General features: G+C 42.6%; 1 protein-coding gene across 1 annotated transcript in view; it reads left to right on the forward strand.

Moving 5' to 3' along the window:
• The first annotated feature begins 13,074 nt into the window (after positions 1–13,074).
• Positions 13,075–18,024, forward strand: part of TMEM194B (transmembrane protein 194B) — a 17,425-nt gene continuing 12,475 nt past the window's right edge. The window contains exons 1-4 of the mRNA XM_006878933.1: positions 13,075–13,134; positions 13,415–13,561; positions 16,977–17,208; positions 17,348–17,420. Coding sequence (XP_006878995.1) covers positions 13,075–13,134; positions 13,415–13,561; positions 16,977–17,208; positions 17,348–17,420 — 512 coding nt within the window. The remainder of the gene's footprint in view (positions 13,135–13,414; positions 13,562–16,976; positions 17,209–17,347; positions 17,421–18,024) is intronic.

Here is an 18,024-nt window from a genome sequence, read left to right on the forward strand (position 1 = left end):
TAAATCATTATGGGAGAAGATTGCTTATCTTTCGTCCATGGAGCAACTAGTGGATTCCAACTACCAACCTTTTGACATTTTCGTTAGCAACAACCTTAAAAGGAGTCTCAAAACAAAGATTTTCAGATGTCCTTTTCATGTGCTTGCTTGTTCAGTTTTTCTTATGCATTAACCACAATAATAATCACAATGTGTTAATTCTATATGCTTCTCATGGAAATAAATATTGTTACATGATATCTCAAAAGATCCAAGGATCTTCCTAAATATGAAAACACGCCCTGGGCTTCTTTTTGTAACTTTTCTTCCTGAGTTCCTCTTCACTGGTGTTTTGGTTTTTATTCCCTCCTCCTCTAGTACACCGCCACACCTCTTGATACTTTGGCAAAGCATTTCTATAGTTCTTTTATAGTTGAAAAAGGTTTTTAAATATGTCTTTACTAAAATTCAAGTGCAGTGTTTTCTAATTTGTACATGCGATGTTAGTATATTTTATTGGAAAAAATACCAGGCTTAAATATTGGCAGAATACATGTACAGACTGAATATGTTGTCTATAATTTGTCGATATTGAGAAAGATTGGAAACAACACATTAGTTGAGTAAAACAGCCCAATGCTTGGGTCTTCAGGAAGTGTATAAAAAAATTTGCATCTATTGTTATATAACAAATTGCACTAAATTTTAACATTAGGAAACAAAAGAGTCTTATCGTGCCATTTCCATGGCCGCAGGATCTGGAAAGAGTTTATCTGGATGGCACTGGCTAAGGACCTCATACACGGGTCCAATCAAGGTTTCAGCCAGTGCTGCGGTTACCTCAAGGCTTTACTGGTGAATATTCACTTCCAGCTTCACTTGTCTGGGTCTTTCTACTAGGTGTCTTCTAACATGGTGGCTAGTTTTTGCCAGCTGAGTGCTCCAAGAGCTACAGAGATAAATATTCCACACTCTTTTTAGAACCAAGTGTTGGAAGTTACATCCATCACTTCTGTAGTATACCATCATTAGAAGTTAGCCAACATCTGTAACAAACAGTCAAGAGAAGGGGACAATACATGGGAATGAATGCCAGAAGGTGAGGAGTGGGGTCAGTAGGGCATCTCAGAGGCTGCCTACACTATTTTTTACTACAGGAATCAAGTCTCAAACATTTAATATGCTACTCACATAATTTAGGCATGTTTCCTGGAGGGACCAGTCATTGGAGGAGGACATTATGCTTGGAAGGGTGGAAGAACAGCACAGGAGAGGAAGACCCTGGATGAGATGAATTGACACAGTGCTTGGGGTAATGGGGTTAGGTGTGCCATAGACACTGAAATTGGCTCAGAATAAGGCAGTATTCAGAGCTGCTGTACACAGGGCCACTATGAGTCAAAAGCAACCCAATAGCATATAACAACATATCTCTGTGAGCATCTAAGGAGAATATTATAGAAAACTGTATTTTCCAAATTATTGGACCATATAATCCTTCTACCTGTCCTTCCTCTGCCAATTTATCTGTGTGCTGGTGGCACCGACTTAATGAATTTGGCTGCTATCCAAAAGTGGTGGTAGATGTGTGGTAGTAAAGTCAGAACCTACCCATAACGGGTAGCTTATGACTCTCCAGCAGGTTTTCAGAGGCAGTGAATCGCACAGGAGGAGATTACCCATCCTCCTGCTTCAGAGCAATGAGTAGGTTCAATAACCATTTAGGAGAACTGATTTGAGGTATCTTATAACAGACAATGAACTACTGGTACATATAATCATGTTGGTAAATTTTAAAAATATTGTCAAGTTAAAGGAGACACAAAAGAACATATACTATAGAAGTTAATTTATAAAAATTACAAATACAGCCAAAACACATATAGGATGATAAAAATCAGATAGTGGTTATGGTTGTAGAAGTAGAGGGGTGTGTGTGGGAGAACAGGTGGGTACTGATTGGAAGGGATAATTTCTAGGAGAATAGAAATGTTTACAATTTATCCTACTTAGGTTATTGTTCACTAGCATATATCTCAGTAAAAACTTTTCACCAGTACACTTAAGATCTGACATCTTTTTTAAAATTTTATTATTATTATTATTATTAAATTTTATTAGTTTTAATGAACATTCACAGAGATTTGGGGTTTTCATTCATTCTTTGTTGCACTGTTTTCTCCACCCTCCTCCTCAGTTCGTTCTTCTTTCCCCCCATGTCTTTTTTAATTGTCCAATTGCCACAGTGCTTGTCAAAGCCAGTTCTGATTAATCTCCTTTGTCAGTGTGTCCCTTGCCATTCCTTATCTTAAGATACATGTCAATTACATCTTGATAATAAAAAAGACATTATTAATGTGCTGATACACCTAGAAAAGCATTACCTATTTAAAAAGAAGCACTCAGTCATTCAAGTTGGAATCTATTCATAGCTGACCCTCTCGTGGATTTTTAGGGGGCTGGAAAATACATAGTGCTCAAGAGAGAAGCCATTCGTGGATTTGAACTGCCCGAGAGGTACTGACCAACTTTGGTTTAGCAGCAAAACTCTCTATGGACATGGACTCCCTTATTTAAAAAGAACGAGGAAAGTGTAAAAAATCACACAAAACCAAAACAACCAAAACCCCAAACCAACAACATAGAATTAATGACAATCATAGTTGTTGTTCCGATCCACCAGCTGCTCGCTGGAAAGAAGGCAGCCCTTATCTTTAAGATTCACAGCTTTGGAAACCCAAAGGGGCAATTCTATTCAGCCCTATGTGTCTGTTATGGGTCAGAAGCCACTCAGTGGCAGTAGACTTGGTTTGGGTTATTATACTCTGAGAAGTGGTATGTTTATGAGCTTAGACATCAGTGTCATTTAATAGACTAAATGTCTACAGTTATTTTTACAGACAAAATCGAGAAATGGAAACCACAGAAAAGAAAGAAAAAGCAAACATCTTCACCCAGAGAGAAGAGAATTCTAAGAAGAGGGTGTGGTCGATGGGACCTTTGAGAACTGAGCCCCCAAACCTAATAGGTCAGGCAAGTTTGGGCAAAGCTCACAGCCACCCGCGCAGCTGCAGGGAGTGAGGTTAGTCTGGGGAGCCGGGGGCGCACGGGCAGGGTCGCTGGGCGGAGTGAGAGTAGTGGCCCGGGCTACCCTTCCACCCCGAGGCGGAGTCCTCGCCTTTCCCGCCCGCAGCCCTCACCGCCCCCTCCTCCTCCTCTTCCTCCGCCTCCCGCCATTTCCGGGACACCAGGCCGAACCGCTTCGGAGAAGGTCGGGCCCGGCGGCATGCTGCCTCCCCCTGGGTGGCAGCGGCTGCTGCTCTGGCTGCTGCCCTTGGCCAGCCTGGCCGCCGGCGTGCTGCGCGGGGAGGGGGAGGAAGCGGCGGCGGCGCTGTCAGGTAACCGGCGGCGGCGGGCCCGCCCCTCGCTCCCGGCGGCCTCCCCCCTCGCTCCGGACGGCCCCCCTCGGGATGCGCGGCGGCCGGGCCCGGGTGCGCGTCCTCTGCGCACGGGGCTTTCCCAGCGGCGGGGGCAGTGCGGGTCCCGCCGACCTTCCCTCCACTGGGCTCTGGGACGTTTTCACCTGTTTAGGGCCAGAAGCAACAGCAGAATTCAAAGTTTGGCCTGATATCCCTCGTTCTAAAGCAGCAGCCAAAGCTCAGAAACGTAATGACTTGTTTAAAAGGTCCCACAGCTAGTCGCCGGCACAGGAGTTTGTGCAGTGAGTGAATCAGTTTAGGGGGAAACTTGATTTAGCTAGCTGTTCATTTGCCATCAAGACTAGAGAAGGAAAAAAAAATAAAAAATAAATCACGCAGAAACGCCCAGGCCCGCCTCAAATGTGTGGCCCGGGGCGAGGCATGTAACTGATCACATTAAAGCACTGCTAATGACACCGGGATTAACGTGCTGTTTATGCGTGCACAGTGTGTGATAACTAGGAAAGAGGAAACAGTGCCTGTTCATAGAGGGGTTACCCCTGCCCATATGGTGCTCGTGAGGTTTTAGCACAAAAGAAGTGAGGAAACTGCTGCTAATCTAAAAGTGCTGCTGTTTTGATAGGAGGCCAGTATCCCTCAGTTTCATTTTCCATAGCATCTCAGAAAATATTTCCCCGGATGCACCCTTCACCGACTTCCATTGGCCATCCTACTTTAGGGGGGCGGGATGGGGTCTGCATGTGTCTTTTAGCTGGACGTGTGAGCCTACTCTGATAAAATAAAGATTGTTTAGGGATGAAGAGGAGAATGGGTATTAGACGGTTATTATTTATATTGTCCCATAACTACGAACCCAGGAACTCTTTAGCTTCCGTTAAACGTCTGTTTACTGTTAACTACATGCCAATAGTGTTAGAAGTATTTATCTTAATACTGATGATACCCCCATAGAGGTTGTGCCTCCTGTATACGCTTTATTGATGAGGAAAGGAAGGCATCACAGTAAGATTTATAGCCAGGATGTACTGATTTGAAAACAACAACAAAACCTCACTGATCTGAGGGGAAGGATGGTGGGCATACCAGGATCAACACCTAACACTTTAGGTTCTAGTTTTGTCATGACATTGAGTCACCTGCTTGAGGTAGAAATGTTGGTCCAGATATATCACCTTTATATGTGGCCCCTTCAGTAAAAGGAAAGTGTCTCAATATCACAATGTTGGAACCTCTGGAATAGGCGAAGTATAAACCATTGCTGGTTCTCAAATTACAAGTTTGTTATTTTAGGAGGAACTCTTGACATTTCCTTTTATAAAATGAGGCCCGTCTATTGCATGAGGGACTTGGAAAAGATGGTATTTCAGGTGCCTTCCTGTTCTAAAATTCTGTCATGAACACACATAACCCTAGTGTAAAAGGAGAAATTTAGACTGAGACCAGCTTTCTGTTACGCTCTTTATATGAAAGTCAGAGGCAGTTGGCCCAGGAGAGGCACATAGTTGTCTGGCTGACCAGAAGAGTTAGCGATGGTGGCCACCAGTGGGTTAGTAATCCCTAGACAGCATGTGATGCTGACGTAAAGTTTACGTCTCTGAAATTATTTACTAGGCTTCAACTCTTAACACTAGACTGCAACCATAGCTTACAGATTTGTCTGTGGAGAAGAAACATCTGCATTTGAAGTTAAGATCAGATTTGAATGTGCACTGAACAGAAGTCACACTCTAAACCACTGATGTCCAGTTGACATAATAACCGTATTGGAAAGAGTAGAATTGCCTTCCAAGATTTCCAAAGTTGTCAGTCTTTACAGAAGTAAACTGCCATATCTTTCTCCTGAGAGACAGTTTTGAGATTCGAACTGTGGGCATTTTATATTATAAGCAAATTTCAGTTTAATGTGTGTGTGTGTGTGTGTTTACATGAAATAAAAACCATGATTTATATTCAGTTTATATTTTAAAAAACTGTTCAATAATGTATTCTGCATTGAAACAGATGAGGGAGAAAACTGTTTAAAAGGGATATGCTATTGGGTATTTTTGTTATGACAGGAGTCTAGAGCTAAGGCTACAGGTGGAGTGGACCTGGGGGAGGGTTTGTAAAACAATGAAAGAATTTTTCTTTTACTTTTCCAAGAGGGTAGTGTACTAAGGGGGAGGGTTGGGAGGGGAGAAACGTGCAACAATGAATGAATAGAAATCCAAAGTCTCTAAATTTTTACTGAAATTAATAATAAATTTAAATTAAAAAAAATTTAAAAAAGAAAATGACCAGAAATTAACACCTCAAAAAACCAAAAACTGAGGTTATTACTAAAAAAAAAAAAATCACCTTTGTAACTTTGTTGTTACTTGCTAACCTCTATGAAAATGAGACGTTTAAAACCCAAAATACTTCCTTCATTTGAGCTCTCATAAATTAAGGTTTGTTGTTTTGTTTATTTTTCCTACACTGTAATGCTGCCTCCCATTCTCTTGCTCCAAAACAAAAACTATTAAAAATAAAGTGAAGAAATATCAATATAATAAGGGGTGTTATTCTGCTGTAGTCTAATTTAAGTATTCTTTTTCTCTATCTGAGAGACATCTAGGGTGACTTTTCAGGAAGAACATTGCTGAAATATTTTTATGCTAGGGGTTGTTTAAGACCTGCTTAGATTTGAGAAGTGTTTGCGCTTTTTTATTTTTAGCATGCTTTAGAAGTAGACTTAACTACTACCTGCTCTCTTCTGAAGTTTTAAATACTTTTACCTTCTGTATGAGAAAATTCTTTAGCGCGAATAAATGACAAAAGACACTATAAAAGAGAAATTTTAAAGGAATTAAAATAGGTGCTATGCAGCTGCCCCTTTTAATATATATATATGTTGCTGTTGCTGTTGCTGTTGTTGTTGTTATGTGCCGCCAAGTCAGAATGAACTCATAGCTGACCCTCCAGTGGGTTTTCAGAGGCTGTAAAATAAACACGAAGAGATTGCCTGTCTTACTCTCAAGATGCAGCTGATGGACTCAAACGACCTTACCTTTGGGTTTGCAGTGCAACTTCTTACCCACTAGGCCAACAGAACTCCCTAATAGTGTTGTATAGTCCTAATAGTAGATTAACTTGGTATTTTTAAGGTGAGCTCTGGCAGCATAGGCCATAGGGAGTCGTGCTGCTAACAGAGATGATGTTTGTTTGTTTGACTCCACCAGCAGCTCAGTAGGGGCTGGATGGGCAATCTCTCTTACAGCCCGTGAACTCCCAGTGGTGGGTCAGCTATGAGTTTGTGCCAACTAAACAGTACTTGGTTGGTTGATTGGTTTCTTTAGGGTTTTTCCCCCCTTCTTTATTTTGATGTATTTATAAATTGAGTGATATTTTACATTAAGAGATCAATCACTGGTTACGATCATAAACCTGGCCCAAATCCTTTGGGTAATGTTAAAGCTATTGCCTGATGTACTTGTTTTGGTGCCTTGAACACACCTATTTAGACATCACCTCTTGTCCGGGAGTCAGGTTTATTGAAAGGCTCAGTAAAACCTTCTGAGGATTACAGGGAGTTAAAGACTCACCTTAAACTCACTGCTGTCCAGTTGGTTCCAACTCAAAGCTAATTTGCCATAAATTATTATTACAAGATTTTAATAAATTCCTGATGATTGTTTGGTTTTCTGAATTACATCTTAAGGAGATTGTTGTTGTGATAGATTTGTGATTGCTTCTGTCTACTTCCAGAAGACTCTGTCCTTGCATAATTAAGTGGCCAAGACTGGGATAAGCCGAATAGATAGATGAAACCTGCAGATGTGGAAGCAGTTTTTACCTTTCAGTGTTGGGTGAAACCAAGTGGTAGGGTTGGGGGGGATCCAGACAGGCTCTGTTTTCTATTTTCTACCCTCAGCTGGAGATAAAGAGGGTAGAAACTGAAGAGTGAAATGTCCCTGAAGGTTGCTAAAGGGGAGAGAAGCCAAATATAGAAAGATAAAACTGTTAGAGTCAAGGTTCTTTCTAGGAAGGGAGTAGGCCTGTTGTGGTAGCCATCATGTTTGTCACAGGCTATTGTCTGATGTCTTGTCTAATCAGCCAGTGACTTAAAGTTCACAATTTGAACTAGGCTTTTTGTGTTTGAGTGTCTAGTCTGTCGGAAGTGTAGGGATTTTTTTTTGTGTGGGTTGTTGGGGTGCAGGGCTGAGAGGACACCATGCAATGATGGCATAGTTTGTGTGACATCTCATAAATTGTGTAAATCCTACTTCAGTGCCACTTCAGAAGCCAGAGGACACTCTGGAGAGAGCACGCTGTTGGAGGCCTGTTTTCAGAACTGTGTAGGCTTCAAGTATTCACAGCAGCCTACTTAGATCTGTACCTTCCTTAATCTGGTTGAAGGCCAAGATGATTTCAAGAACCAATTCTTATAACTGGCAGGTTTATATACATAATTCACTGACGTGCCATATACGAGTAAAACAAAAACATATTGACTGTTTGCTTTCCCCTACCTTCACTGCGTAGTAGGGATCAAGAGGACAGTCCTCAGCCCAAGGGATGTTGTGTCAGTCCTCTGGTTAAGGGTCTGTTGATTGTGGGATAGGGTCCTGGAGAAGTGGAGCTGCCCCTGGTTCCAGAAGCGCCTGTGTGCTGAGTGTTACACTGCTATGGGTTCTGCAGGTAAATGACAGTAGTATTCAGCAGAGTCTACTCCTCATTGCTGTTGGCTTGGAGCTGACTCATAGCAGACCCTCCAGCAGGTTTCTGGGGCTGTAAATCACATGCAAGGAGATTGCCCAGCTTTCTCCCACAGAGCTATTGTGGCTTAATACCACCATGGAAGGGAGGCTTGGGGTTAGCAGTGCAGCTTGCTGTGGACTATGCAACCAATGCTCCCTGAAGACTAGAGCGGGTACCCCATTACACCAGGTTGTCACAGAGGGAGGGACATAGGGCACCTCCATTTGTGGTGTTCAGTGACACTGGTGAGGTGCCTTTACAGACTGGCCAGGCTTTCACTGGTAGGCCAGCACACCCCCCTAACCCTCTGATCCTCTCTGGTTACAAGGCACCCAGCAAATGTTTGATTCAGTGCTTTTTAAAATGCTGCGGATAAAGCAATGGACATATGTTGTTCCTGACTTCACAGGGAGACAGAGAATAAGCTAATAAACACATAGGCAATATGATAAAAAATAAAACCGTAAAAAGAAAGGAGGTGTGAAGGTGGTTGGGGTGTGCTATTTTAGATAGTGGGGTCAGAGAAAGCCTTCCTGAGAAGGTGACGTTTCAGCAAAAACATAAATTATCGGAAGGAGCAAGCTCTGCCAAGAGCTGGAGGAAGTGAGTTGCCAGCCAAGAAACAGCTAGCATGAAGACTGAGGCGGGGGCGGGCTTGGCACCCGGGGAGGAGCTGGGGGGCGGTGGGGCTGGAGCAGCTGGAGTGTGAGGGAGCCTTGGAGAGGTCACAGGGGGCGCAGGGGTTCCTTAAAGAAGTGTGGATAGTACTATGGGCGTGATGGGCAGTTACTGATGGGTCATCAGCAGGTTACTGCTGTGCTCTAATTGATGTTGGGGGTTTTCCTTTGTCTTGTTTTTGGTTGGTTTGGTTGTGTTTTTGTTTTTTTAAATCTATGTGGTTAGGGAAGTTTTGTTTGTTTTTTGGGGTTTTTTTTAAGATCTATATACTGAGTAAAGAATAAGTTGTCAGCAGCCATGGGGGCCAATTTTGGAAACAGGAAAACTATTAAAAATCTAGTATTTGCCATCAAGGAAGCTCTGGTGGCACAGTTGGGCTGCTAACCCTGAAGGTGGTTCAGATCCACCAGCTGCTGCACGGGAGTGATGGATATTCTCTCCTGTACAATTTACAGCCTTTGAAAACTCGTCGGAATGTCAGCTCTGACTTACAATAATGAGAAAACCCGCTGGAAGGTCAGCTCTGACCTACAATGATGAGTTTGAGGGATTGTTATTGAGTTGCTGTCAAATTGGCTTTAACTCATGGTGTGTGTGTCAGGGTAGAACTCTGCTCCAAAGGATTTTCAATACCAGATTTTTTTAAATTTTGTTTTTAAGTAGACTACAAGACTTATCTTCTGAGGTGCCTCTTAGTGAATTTGAACCTCCAACCTTTTGGTTTGTAACTGAGGACATTAACTTGCACCCCTCACCATAATCCAAGTACAAGATAACTTAGACAAAAGAGAGAAAGTCTGCTGTTAGGGACCTCTTCAAAATACTGAAAAGCAATGGTGTCTCTCTGGAGACTAAGGTGTACCTGATATAGGCCTTGGTCTTTGAAGTCACTTGCTATGCATCAGAGAGCTGGGCAATGACTAGGGAGGATAGAGAATTGATGCCTTTGAGCTGTAGTGGTGAAGAAGAGTGCTGAATATACCTTGGACTGCTAAGAAAACGAACAGGTTCATCCTGGAGAGAGTTAAACCAGGCTGCTCCTTGGAGGCAAGGATTCTGGGGCTTCGTCTGACATACTTTGGACATGTTGCAAGGAGGGGCCAGTCCTTGGAGAAGGATGCCATGCTTGGGAGAGTGGAGGGACAGTGCAGGAGGAGAAGACGCTCAGTGAGATGGATTGATTCGCTGACTGGGGTCATGGGGATGGGGGTGTTGGAGACAGGTTGGCACAGGACAGAGCAGGGTTTAGGGCTGTTGTACATTGGGTTGCTATGAGTCGCAGGCAACTCAACAGCATATAACAACAACAACCAACCTTGTAGTTAAATCACATCATCTTACTTTTAGGAGCTAAGGATAGGAAGTGATTTAGGATCCCAGTTGGAGAAATCTCAGGAACTCAGAAGATAGAACTGTTGGAAGTACAATACTGTTATAAGAACTGGGCTCCTCACTTGTCTTCCCGTGCTGGAAGGTATCCCTTTTCTCTGATAGGACTTCCTCTCCACCAAGAACCAGAGTTCCTACTTGTAGTCCTGGTTCCTGGGGAGAGACTCCACAGGCAGCTGAGTGACAGCACAGCAAAGGCCACTCCGAGGTCAGCTGACCTCATTCCCAGCCTGTGTTTGCTGCTCGATATTGAAAGCATTCATTGTGCTCTCCTCTGTTTCCTGAGGTTTTTACCAAGGTCAGTACTGCCTTCATTTCCTCCACTCTTCACCTCCTCTTGGAAATGGCCTTTTCCTTGTAAAGCCCTCAGCTGGGAGCTATTTGCATCTCAGATCTGTCGAGGCTGGACAGTGGCATCGCTTGCTTTGTATTTTGTAGCGCTGGGCCTGCATTCTCCTGTGGGTGCTTGTATTTGGACAAAACCTTGCAATATTGTGTTTAGAGAAAACAGTTCATTTCTAGAGTTCTGTACTTAATAGAAAACGCAGTTACTTCTGTAAAGTCAATTCTGACTGTAAATCTTAACAGACATGGCAGATTGCTTCATCTTCTCCCGTGGAGCAGCTGGTGGATGGAAGTCACCGATCTTTCCACCAGCAGCACAGCGTATAACCCACTATGCCAGTTTGGCTCCCCACGGAGAATTCACTCAGGCTTCATTCTCGTACTTTTTTTCGGCATCTGCTCCTTAACCTGGTTCTGGTGTTTGCATCCTAGACTTTGGAACAAATCTCTAAGCTTGTGTTTATACATGAGCTTGAGCATTTTCTCACAGTGTTTTGTGAAGAGTAAATGACTATGCAGGATCCCAGTGAACGATACTGGGTCTTCACGTAAGCTCTGCTGAGGAGCCTGACTTGTGTGACGTTCATTATGTTTCAGGAGTAGGTTGGTGTTTGCATCACCCTTTCCTCTCGTCTTTGTTTTTCTCCATCTCACTGTTAAGGATCAGAAGCCCCCGTGGTAGAATGTGTGCCCATACATGTGGGGCTGCCAGCTGGCAGATCTGCAGTTTGGATCTCCAGGAAAAGAACGGGCCATCTCCTTCTGTGAAGGTCTACAGCCTCCCAGACCCACTAGAGGGTCACTGTGAGGTGGAATCAACTCCGTGGCAATGGGTTGTTGCTAGGGATTAATGGGTTAATGCCAGGAATCTTCCTCATCAGACAGGGCTTTAACCTGACTTAATATCAGGGAGTTCTGGTAGCTTAGTGCTAAGGATGCTGTGCTGCCAACCTGAAGGTATGTGGTTTGAATCCACCGGCTTCTCCACAGGAGAAAGATAGTCCGTCTTCTATGCAATTCATTGCCTCTGAAAATCCACTGGAGGGTCAGGTCAGAGTCAGTTCTGACTCAGTGGTACTTAACAGCCTTAAATGGATGTAATTATTGAGTATTATCACTGGTTACCTACACCTTACCCAATTTGAATGTACTAAGTTGCTCTAGCTTGCTTTCTGATTTTTCTGGAGAAATGACTGACCACACTTTGCTTAGAGGAGTCAGGGGTTTGGGATAAAGCCCACAAGTGTTCCCCATTCCTCTCTCCTATTTGACAGATGGAGTGGTCCCCTTCATCCTGGATCCAGAAGGATTGAGGACTGTCATCCTGCGTCATTGCAAGCTTGGATGCAGTGATGGCACCGAATAAACCATCAGTTTGTTATTTTCTTGTGATTTAAACCATATTTACTTCACACATGGTGGCGACACGCTTTTCCTCTCTGGATATATTGCATTGGGATATATTGGTTATATTATGCCGTTATGTATTACAGCCCACGCACGTTTGTGTAATTTCATCAATAGCCTGATGCATTTCTAGCTGTCGACTCCTCCATCTTCACTTAGTCCCGCTACAGCCTCACTTCTCCGGTATTTCTGATCAGATGACAGGGCCTCCCATCTGTCCACTCACCAAAAACCTTCATATCACCTTGTTCTCCCTCATTTAATGAATCTCCAAAGTCTGCTGCGTCTACCTCCTGTTGTGTTGTTGTTATGCACCATCGAGTCAGAATAGACCCATCGCTCACCCTCTGGCGGGTTTTCAGAGGCAGGTAATTGCATGGCGGGAGATTGCCCATCCTTCTGTGGAGCAGCTGATGGATTTGAACCCCATGGCGTAGAGATTACAGCACAGCTTCTTGTCACTAGGCCACCTTCACCTTCCTCGCTAGTTTCATTCATTTCTCACTTAGGTTGCCTCCTTGGTGCTGCCGCTGCTTTTTCATCCTATCTAATATTCCACACAGTTTACAGAAAGTTTTTCTCCAAAAACAGAACTCAGGCTTGCCATTTCCTCCCTGAGCTGAGTCTCGGTTCCTCATTGACCCATTCTCGGCCCTTTCTCTCTGTTCAGTGCGTGGCAGCTCACCTGGTGGACGGCTTTACCTGGGCTCTTCTGCTTTCTAACCTCCTGTTGGGTGTAGCCAGTGAGACGCACTGATAGGAGGGAGGATAGAGAGGTTTCCGTTTTAGTACCTTCACCCCCTGTTGCACAGTGACAGCAGTGACTGTGTTCCATTAGACTATCTGCTCAGCACCAGTGGCACTGGGGCCACCCCACGCTCACTGTTTGAGGCCGAAGGGATCAGTGACTTACCTGTTTTTTTCGGGTTCCTGGGAACCTCAACCATCCTATACACATCTTTCAGTTAAATCCTTTTGAGAGTCTGTAGTTTCCTCCTGAGACTCTGATCCTTACCTCTAAAATCCTTCCTTCAGTGTTCTGCTTACAGCTTCTGGTGTTAAAATGTCCTCAGATGTTCTCTGTGCTCCATATTGGTGAATGGTGGATTCACGCAACATGATTTATCTCTTCTCTATGTTTGTGTACACACTGTCTCTGCCAACATCCTATCTTCTTGTCTGCTCCTTAACTTCCATTTCTTTGTTGATGTGTCTATTCTGGGAAGCTGACCTCAGTTCTTTTCTTCCACAATAGGATGGTAAAATGCCTGCTTCCTGGGTTATTAGAGTGCCTTCCAGATTCCGCCAGTAGTGACACTGGACTTCTGGCTCCTGCTAAGTTGGAAAGATAGAAACACTAATTGACATTTAGAAGAAATTATTGGTCATAGAATCTTCAGACTGCTACCATTATTCCCTGTGAATAAAATAAATAAGGATTCTGAGCAATTGAATAGTTAAGAAATGCATTCTTTTTTCTTCTTTCAGTTCCAAGATGTAGAGCCCTGAAGGAAATGGATTTAATTCAGAGTTCTGAATTAGATTGTTATTGTTACAATAAAAATACTCACATGAAGTGGAACTCCATTTGGTCAACTGTACAGGTAAGGGACTGCTTTTAAAAGATGTCTTGTGTACCATCGAGTTGGAACAGACCTGTGGCTGACTCTTCAGTGGGTTTTCTGAGGCAGTAAATTGCATGGGAGGAGACTACCCATCCTTTTCCTAGTGGAACAGCTATTGGATTCAAGCCATGTACCTTGGGTTGGCAGCACAATTCTTTACCACTAAGCCACCCATTTTCCCCTAATCCTAAAAAAAACGATAATCCAACAGAATGTGGAAATTATCAAACAATAGCATTAATATCACAGACAAGCAAAATATTACTGAAGATCATTCAGAAATGGCTTAGAATAGTACACAGAGAACTTCCAGAAGTTCAGACTGGGTTTAGAACCAGGGATATCATTGCAGATGCCAAATGGATCCCAACTGAAAGCAGAGAATACCAGAATAATGTTTGTGCTTTATTGACTATGTAAACACATTTGACTGTGTGGATCATAAGGAATTATGGCTAACTTTGAGAAGAATGAGAATTCCAGAACACTTCTTTGTGCACATGAGAAATCTATTTTTTAATAAAGAGGCTGTTGTACAAACAGAGCAGGGGAAAAAAGACTACATGGTTTAAAATTATGAAAGGTGAGTGTCAGGGTTATATTCTTTCTGTATATCCATTCAGTCCATAAGCTGAGCAAATTATTTGAGAATCTGGACTTAATGAAGAAGAATGTGACTTAATGAAGAAGAATGTGGCATCATGATCAGAGGAAGACTGACTTATCAACAACCTGCATTATGCAGATAGCACAACCTTATTTGCTGAAAATGAAGACTTGAGATGTTTGCTGCAAAAGATCAAAGACCACATACAGCTTTCAATATGGATTGCATCTCAACTTCAAGAAGACAAAAATCTTCATTGTTGGATCGATAAGCAACATCATGATGTATGGAAAAAAGACTGAAATTGTCAATTATTTCATCTTACTTTTTGTATTCATAGTCAACATCCTTGGTACCAGCAGTTAAGCCTGCTACTTAAGCCTGCTGTCAGGGACTTCTTCAGATTACTGAGAAACAGTTAATTATGCAAGTTTGAAGACTAATATGTGCCTGATTCAATCCGTAGTCTTTCAGTCACTTGCTGTGTATCTAAGAGCTGGATAATGAATAAGGATGACAAAAGAAGAATTGATGCCTTTGAGTTGTGGTGTTGGAGAAGAGTGCTGAATACTGAATACCCCATGCATTTCCAAAAGAACAAACAGACATGTCTGTGCATGAAAAAGTTCAGCCAGAGTATGCCTTGGAGACAAGGATGGCAAAGCTTGGTCTCACAGACTTTGGGGATGTTGCAAGGAAACGCTATTCCTTCTAAAGGAACACATCATGCTTGGAAAAGTGGAGTGTCATTGAAAGAAGACCCTCAATGAGATGGATTGACAGAGTGATGCAGCAGTGGGTTTCAGTGTGTCAGAGATGATGAGGATGGCACAGAAGAAGACACGGTTCAGGTCAGTTGTTCATAGGGTCACTGTGAGTCATACTCGACTAGATGGCACCTAACAATAACAAGAAGCCACCACCAGAGCACTCTGTCTTAGGTCCAGGGACAAAGGAGCACCCATGGAGTAGTGCATTACATGCTGGTCTGCTAACCAAAGGTGGTTTGCGTCCACTGGTTGTTAATGGGGAGTAAAATGGGTCATCTCCTTTCACAAAAATGTATGACTTTGGAAACCTGACAAGAGGTCATCCTGAGCCAAAGTACAAATGATGGCATTGGGTTTTGTTTTGGTATTTGAAGAATGGAAAGTAAGTTTTATGATGGAGAATGGATTTATATGGGTATCAGGATAAAGGCTGGCTGGAAGATGACACAGGATTGCAGGCGGGAGCTCTCGTGGCATGGTCAGTAGTGAGTTACACCACTAACTAAATACTGCACATCTCTGGTGGTTCGAATCCACCAGTGGCTCTGCGGGAAAAGATGGACAGTCTCTTCTATTGTGACTTACAGCCTCCAAAACCCAATGGAGAGTCACTTTGAGTCAGAACCACAACTTGATGGCAGTGAGTTTGAGCTTTGTTGTGCATTTTTTTAAAATGAGAGGAGGAACGTTGATGACACATTGGTTAAGCACTCAGCTGCTGAAAGGTCCGTGGTTCTGACCATAAGCTGCCCCATGGGAGAAAGATGTGGCAGTCAACCATGGTAAAGATAACAGCCTTGGAAGCATTTGGAGATGGTTCTACTCTATCCTTTAGGCGTGTGTTAAAAATCGACTCAGTGCCAACAAGTTTGTCATTTTGGCTTTTTTTGTATGGAAAGTTTCATTAACTCCTTCATACTCTTCACTAACTACTCCCTAAACTAGCCCATATAAATACACTGTGATTTGGTATTGAGTGGTGGTGTTGGAGAAGGGTACTGAATATCCCATGGACTGCCAAAAGAACGCACAGATACATCTTGGAGGAAGTGCAGTCAGAGTGCTCCTAAAGGCAAGGATGGTGAAGCTTCGTCTCATGTGCTGTTGACATGTTGTTGTTAGGCGCCTTCGAGTCGAGTACAACCTGTAGTGACCATATGAACAACAGATCTGAACCCTGCCCTACCCTGTGTCATCGTCACACTTCCTGGCACTCTAGAGTTCGTTACAGCAGTCATTGTGTCAATTCGTCAGGTTTAGGGTCTTCTTTTCTTTGCCAGCCCTGAACCTTTCCAACCATGATGTCCTTACCTAAGGAATAGCCTCTCCTAGAAACATGCCTGAAGTATGTGAAACAGAGCTCTATTAGCAGATGCACCTTAGTCCTCAAACTGACTTCATTGCTCCAGAACAATTTGGAGAGGTACCTGACTTCAGGAACTTGTTAGGAGGGGCAGTTCCTTGGAAAGGGACATCATTCTTGGAAACATGGAGAGTCAACAAAGGAGAGAAATACCTTAAAAAAACAAGTATTGACATAGCACCTGCAGCAGTGGGCTCAAGTGTGTCAGAAATTATGAGGATGGCCCAGGATAGGAGATACTTCAGATCTGTTATTCATAGGGTTTCTATGAGTCATACTCAACTTGACAGCATATACCAAGAAGTGAATATAGTGTGCTTGCTTTTTAAACACAGCTGAAGACAACATTCACCCTCATGCTTTATAATTATGATCCCAAGCTTATTTCATATAGAAATTTTAGCATTACCTCTGATTAATGTACCATAATTTCTCAGTTCATTTGTTTGTGGTTGGACATTTGGGCTGTTTCATGTTCTTGCAATGATGAATAATGCTGCTATGAACATTGGTGTACAACTCTCAGTTTGTGCCTCAATTCTCATATTTATACAGCCAGTCATGTATTCTCCCTGCCACTCTGCTGGTGGATTTAAAGAGCTGATAAGAAGTTTAACTGTTGTGTTTATGGACTTGTTTGTTGTTCTTTTGTAGGTGAAGGTTACCAGTCCAGGTTTGCTCCTTATTGTGCATATCACAGAAAGACATAAATGCCAGTATCCACAAACCATTATAACTTTTATCAAGTGTGTGATTCATAACTTTTGGATGCCAAGGGAATCTAACGATGCAACTATAGTCATCAATCCATATGGAGACACTGTATGTTTCTCTGTGCAGCCTGTCAGGGACATATTTATCTATACAATAAGAGTGACTCAAAATGGTAGGTCTGTTTTTGTTGTTTTCTTGATCTGTTCCTTTTCCGATATAACATTTTAGTAAGTTGACTTCTGTTTCTAACGCTATATTGACTCACTATCATTCCTTATTTTGTTTTTGGTTTTGTTTTTCCTTTTACCCAGTGATGGATATCAGTCTCTTCCTTGTGTTTGTGACAGGCATTGTCCTCTTCTTTTATGCAAAGCGCTTGAGTCAGTAAGTATTAATTTTTCACTTTCTTTTTTTTTAGATTCACATTATATTATTATTATTAATTTTAATGAAAATTTATAGAGACTTTAGATTTCCATTCATTCACTGTTGCACTTTTCTCCCTGCCCATCCCTCCCCCCCAATTTGCTTTTCTCTTTGAAAAATAAAAGAAAGATTCTTTCATTGACTATGCAACCTTCATTCTGGACTCATGTTTTGTACTGTACAACCCCTTGCTTTACAATTGGCTAAGATTAAGGCCCCAGGAATTGATGGTATACAAATTGACATATTTCAACTAACAGACGCTGCCCTAGATGTGCTCACCAATTTGTGCCAAGAAATCTGGAGAACAACCGTTTGGCCAACTGACTGGAAGAGATCTATATTTATTCCCATTTCAAAGAAAGGTGATCCCACAGAGTGTGGAAATTATCGAACAGTATCATTAATATCACAAGCAAGCAAGATTCTGCTAAAGATTATCCAAAAACGACTGGAACAGCACATCAGCAGAGAACTACCAGAAGTGCAGGCTGGGTTTAGATGGGGTCGTGGTGCTAGGGATATTGTAGCTAATGTTAGATGCATCTTGGTTGAAAACAAG

The sequence above is a fragment of the Elephantulus edwardii genome, unplaced genomic scaffold (genome assembly GCF_000299155.1).
Source record: "Elephantulus edwardii isolate Elephantulus edwardi_28Jun2011 unplaced genomic scaffold, EleEdw1.0 scaffold00001, whole genome shotgun sequence".
In the NCBI taxonomy this organism is placed as follows: domain Eukaryota; kingdom Metazoa; phylum Chordata; class Mammalia; order Macroscelidea; family Macroscelididae; genus Elephantulus; species Elephantulus edwardii.